The 5,000-nt window shown below is 48.3% G+C and overlaps 1 protein-coding gene across 1 annotated transcript in view; it reads right to left on the reverse strand.

Moving 5' to 3' along the window:
* Nucleotides 1-5,000, reverse strand: part of LOC121555390 (stAR-related lipid transfer protein 13-like) — a 99,743-nt gene that overhangs the window by 12,649 nt on the left and 82,094 nt on the right. Inside the window, exons 11-12 of the mRNA XM_041869217.2 lie at nucleotides 2,153-2,267; nucleotides 747-995 (exon numbers count right to left, since the gene is read on the reverse strand). Coding sequence (XP_041725151.1) covers nucleotides 747-995; nucleotides 2,153-2,267 — 364 coding nt within the window. The remainder of the gene's footprint in view (nucleotides 1-746; nucleotides 996-2,152; nucleotides 2,268-5,000) is intronic.

A 5,000-nucleotide genomic window follows, 5' to 3' on the forward strand; every position in this document is an offset into this window, starting at 1 on the left:
GCGCATTAGTGGTGGGGCAGAAGCTCCTTCATTGATGAAGGAAATGAAAAATGCTGGGCATGGCCAGAGGTCATGGCTGAGCGGTACCAAAGCCAAATTGGAACGAGAGAGAAGGCTGATGCTCCAACATTGTTTTTACATCCACTCCACGCTCCAGACAAATTACTCCTCGGTCCACCCCAGCTCCACCCCAGCTCCACTCCAGCCCCACCCCAGCTCCACCCCAGCTCCACTCCAGCTCCACCCCAGCTCCACCCCAGCTCCACCCCAGCTCCACTCCAGCTCCACCCCAGCTCCACTCCAGCTCCACTCCAGCTCCACCCCAGCTCCACTCCAGCTCCACCCCAGCTCCACTCCAGCTCCACTCCAGCTCCACCCCAGCTCCACCCCAGCTCCACTCCAGCTCCACCCCAGCTCCACTCCAGCTCCACCCCAGCTCCACTCCAGCTCCACCCCAGCTCCACCCCAGCTCCACTCCAGCTCCACCCCAGCTCCACCCCAGCTCCACTCCAGCTCCACCCCAGCTCCACCCCAGCTCCACTCCAGCTCCACCCCAGCTCCACCCCAGCTCCACTCCAGCTCCACTCCGCTCACATCCTCTGCACTGGTGTTAGGAGGAATGTGTGCGTGGGTGCAGGTGCAGGTGCTTACGATATACTATGAGCTATTATATAATATGTCTGTAGTGTGTGTCTATGAGTGTGTGACTGTATACTTAAGTGTATCTATATACGATAGCGACTCACCTTTTTGAAGGCCAGTTCAGTGTGGTCGGTGGTGGACCGAGACACCCATCCTTTGCTCCTGTCTCTGGCATCCTTTAGTAGGCCCTGCACCAGTCGTTCCACATGTGTGTGGTAGGATCCTTCCTCCTCCTCCTCTTCCTCCTCCTCTTCCTCCTCCTCATGTGTCTTACACAGGTCGTCCAGAGGGGGCGCTAGTAACTCAGACTCCATGTAAGAGTTACAGGATTGGCTCACCGTCTCCAGTGGGATCTGAATGGGACAGGAGAACTATCTGTCAGCTATGAAGTACATTAGAAATTGTAAGAACAGTGCTGGTTAACTAGGTTATACCTGGGCCAGGATTCAAACAAACCGCAACGCACCGACAGCGCACTGCCCTTGAGTTTTAAAAGTCATTTAAAAGATGCTTGAGCAGACATCCACAGCATTTAACGCAAAGGCAATCTCAGCGAACGTCAGGGAAATTATCTTTAAATGTACAGTGCACTGTCAGCATTGTGCAGTTTGTGTGAATCCTGACCTAGGTATTAACTAGTTAACCAGTTTGTGTGAATCCTAGGTATTAGCTAGTTAACCAGTTTGTGTGAATCCTGACTTAGGTATTAACTAGTTAACCGGATCGTGTGAATCCTGACCTAGGTATTAGCTAGTTAACCAGTTTGTGTGAATCCTGACCTAGGTATTAGCTAGTTAACCAGTTTGTGTGAATCCTAGGTATTAGCTAGTTAACCAGTTTGTGTGAATCCTGACCTAGGTATTAACTAGTTAACCGGTTTGTGTGAATCCTGACCTAGGTATTAGCTAGTTAACCAGTTTGTGTGAATCCTAGGTATTAGCTAGTTAACCAGTTTGTGTGAATCCTGACCTAGGTATTAACTAGTTAACCGGTTTGTGTGAATCCTGACCTAGCTATTAGCTAGTTAACCAGTTTGTGTGAATCCTAGGTATTAGCTAGTTAACCAGTTTGTGTGAATCCTGACCTAGGTATTAACTAGTTAACCGGTTTGTGTGAATCCTGACCTAGGTATTAACTAGTTAACCAGTTTGTGTGAATCCTAGGTATTAGCTAGTTAACCAGTTTGTGTGAATCCTGACCTAGGTATTAGCTAGTTAACCAGTTTGTGTGAATCCTGACCTAGGTATTAGCTAGTTAACCGGTTTGTGTTTGTTAGGGGGACAGGTATGCATCATGTGGCACACACACACACACACACACACACACAAAGACAGACACACACACACACACACACACACACACACACACACACACAAAGACAGACACACACACACACACACACACACACACACAGACAGACACACACACACACACACACACACACACACACACACAGACAGACACACACACACACACACACACACACCCACTCACACCCACTCAGTCTAACCTCGAACAGGCGTTGGCACTCAGTGATCATGTGAGATAGGCCCTGTGTGGCAGCAAGGTTCTCATTCAGGTCCTTCTGGTCTGGCCGACCGGTAGCATACTTCATCTGGATGGACCTATAGGAGGAGCGGAAGGGAGGAGTTAGTAACTGAGGGGAGGAGTTAGTGATACTGCAAACAAAATAAAAATGTAATTGTATTTGTCACATGCGCCGAATACAACAGGTGTAGACCTTACAGTGAAATGCTTACTTACAAGCCCTTAACCAACAATTCAGTTTTAAGAAAGAATACCAAAAAAAATCACTAAAAAATACAACATAAAATAATACGAAATAAAAGTAACAAATAATTAAAGAGCAGCAGTAAAAATAACAATAACAAGGCTATATACAGGGGGGTACCGGTACCGAGTCAATGTGCGGGGGCACCGGTTAGTCGAGGTAATTGGGGTAATATGTACATGTAGGTAGAGTTATTAAAGTGACTATGCATAGATAATAAACAGAGAGTAGCAGCAGTGTAAAAGAGGGGGGGATGCAAATAGTCTGGGTAGTCATTTGATTAGATGTTCAGGAGTCTTATGGCTTGGGGGTAGAAGCTGTTTAGAAGCCTCTTGGACGTAGATTTGGCGCTCCGGTACCGCTTGCCGTGCGGTAGCAGAGAGAACAGTCTATGACTAGGGGAGCTGGAGTCTGACAATTTTTAGGGCCTTCCTCTGACACCGCCTGGTATAGAGGTCCTGGATGGCAGGAAGCTTGGCCCCAGTGATGTACTGGGCCGTATGCACTACCCTCTGTAGTGCCTTGCGGTCGGAGGCTAAGCAGTTGCCATACCAGGCGGTGATGCAACCAGTCAGGATGCTCTCAATGGTGCAGCTGTAGAAACTTTTTGAGGATCTGAGGACCCATGCCGAATCTGTTCAGTCTCCTTAGGTTTCATCGTGCCTTCTTCACAACTGTCTTGGTGTGCTTGGACCATGTTAGTTTGTTGGTGATGTGGACACCAAGGAACTTGAAGCTCTCAACCTGCTCCACTACAGCCCCGTCGATGAGAATGGGGGCGTGCTCGGTCCTCTTCTTTTTCCTGTAGTCCACAATCATCTCCTTTGTCTTGATCACTTTGAGGGAGAGGTTGTTGTCCTGGCACCACACGGCCAGGTCTCTGACCTCGTCCCTATAGGCTGTCTAGTTGTTGTCAGTGATCAGGCCTACCACTGTTGTGTCAACGGCAAACTTAATGATGGTGTTGGAGTCGTGCCTGGCCATGCAGTCATGAGTGAACAGGGAGTACAGGAGGGGACTGAGGATCAGCGTGGCAGATGTGTTGTTACCTACCCTTACCACCTGGGGGCGGCCCATGAGGAAGTACAGGATCCAGTTGCAGAGGGAGGTGTTTAGTCCCAGGGTCCTTAGCTTAGTGATGAGCTTTGAGGGCACTATGGAGTTGAATGTTGAGCTGTAGTCAATGAATAGCATTCTCACGTAGGTGTTCCTTTTGTCCAGGTGTGAAAGGGCAGTGTGGAGTGCAATAGAGATTGCATCATCTGTGGATCTGTTGGGGCGATATGCAAATTAGAGTGGGTCTAGGGTTTCTGGGATAATGGTGTTGATGTGAGCCATGACCAGCCTTTCAAAGCACTTCATGGCTACAGACGTCAGTGCTACGTGTCAGTAGTCATTTAGGCAGGTTTCCTTAGTGTTCTTGGGCACAGGGACTATGGTGGTCTGCTTGAAACATGTTGGTATTACAGACTCAGACAGGGAGAGGTTGAAAATGTCAGTGAAGACACTTGCCAGTTGGTCAGCGCATGCTCGGAGTACACGTCCTGGTAATCCGTCTGGCCCTGCGGCCTTGTGAATGTTGACCCGTTTAAAGGTTTTACTCACATCGGCTACGGAGAGCATGATCACATAGTCATCCGTAACAGCTGATGCTCTCATGCATGTTTCAGTGTTGCTTGCCTCGAAGTGAGCATAGAAGTAATTTAGCTCGTGTGGTAGGCTCGTGTCACTGGGCAGCTCGCGGCCAGTACGTACGGTCACTGTGGGGACGACATCATCGATGCACTTATTGATGAAGCCAGTGACTGATGTGGTGTACTCCTCAATGCCATCGGAAGAATCCCGGAACATATTCCAGTCTGTGCTAGCAAAATAGTCCTGTAGCTTAGCATCTGCTTCATCTGACCACTTTTCTCTGGTGCTTTCTGCTTTAGTTTTTGCTTGTAAGCAGGAATCAGGAGGATAGAATTATGGTCAGATTTTCCAAATATAGATGAAAACTCTCTTGGTATATAGTGTGGCCTACAGCTGATCATGAGATACTCTACCTCAGGTGAGCAAAACTTCGAGACTTCCTTAGATATCGTGCAACAGCGTTTGTTTACAAATATACATAGACCGCCACCCCTTGTCTTACCAGAGGCTGCTGTTCTATCCTGCCGGTACAGTGTATAACCCGCCAGCTGTATGTTATTCATGTCATCGTTCAGCCACGACTCGGTGAAACATAAGATATTACAGTTTTTAATGTCCCGTTGGTAGGATATTCGTGCCTGTAGTTCGTCCACTTGATTATCAAGCGATTGTAAGTTGGCCAATAGTATCAATGGCAAAGGCAGATTAGCCACTCGTCGCCGGCTCCTTACCAGGCACCCCGATCTCCTTCCGCGATATCTCCTTTTCTTTCTACTGCGAATGACGGGGATGAGGGCCCTTTCGGGTGTCTGGAGCAAATCCCTATCGTCCGACTCACTCCCGTTGTCCTAGGGTCAAAATGACCCGCCACTGTGTTGAACCAACTTTATTTAATTTTTATATTTTTGGTATCATTTGTGAGAAGGAGGCA

The sequence above is a fragment of the Coregonus clupeaformis genome, unplaced genomic scaffold (assembly GCF_020615455.1).
Source record: "Coregonus clupeaformis isolate EN_2021a unplaced genomic scaffold, ASM2061545v1 scaf0252, whole genome shotgun sequence".
Taxonomy (NCBI): Eukaryota; Metazoa; Chordata; class Actinopteri; order Salmoniformes; family Salmonidae; genus Coregonus; species Coregonus clupeaformis.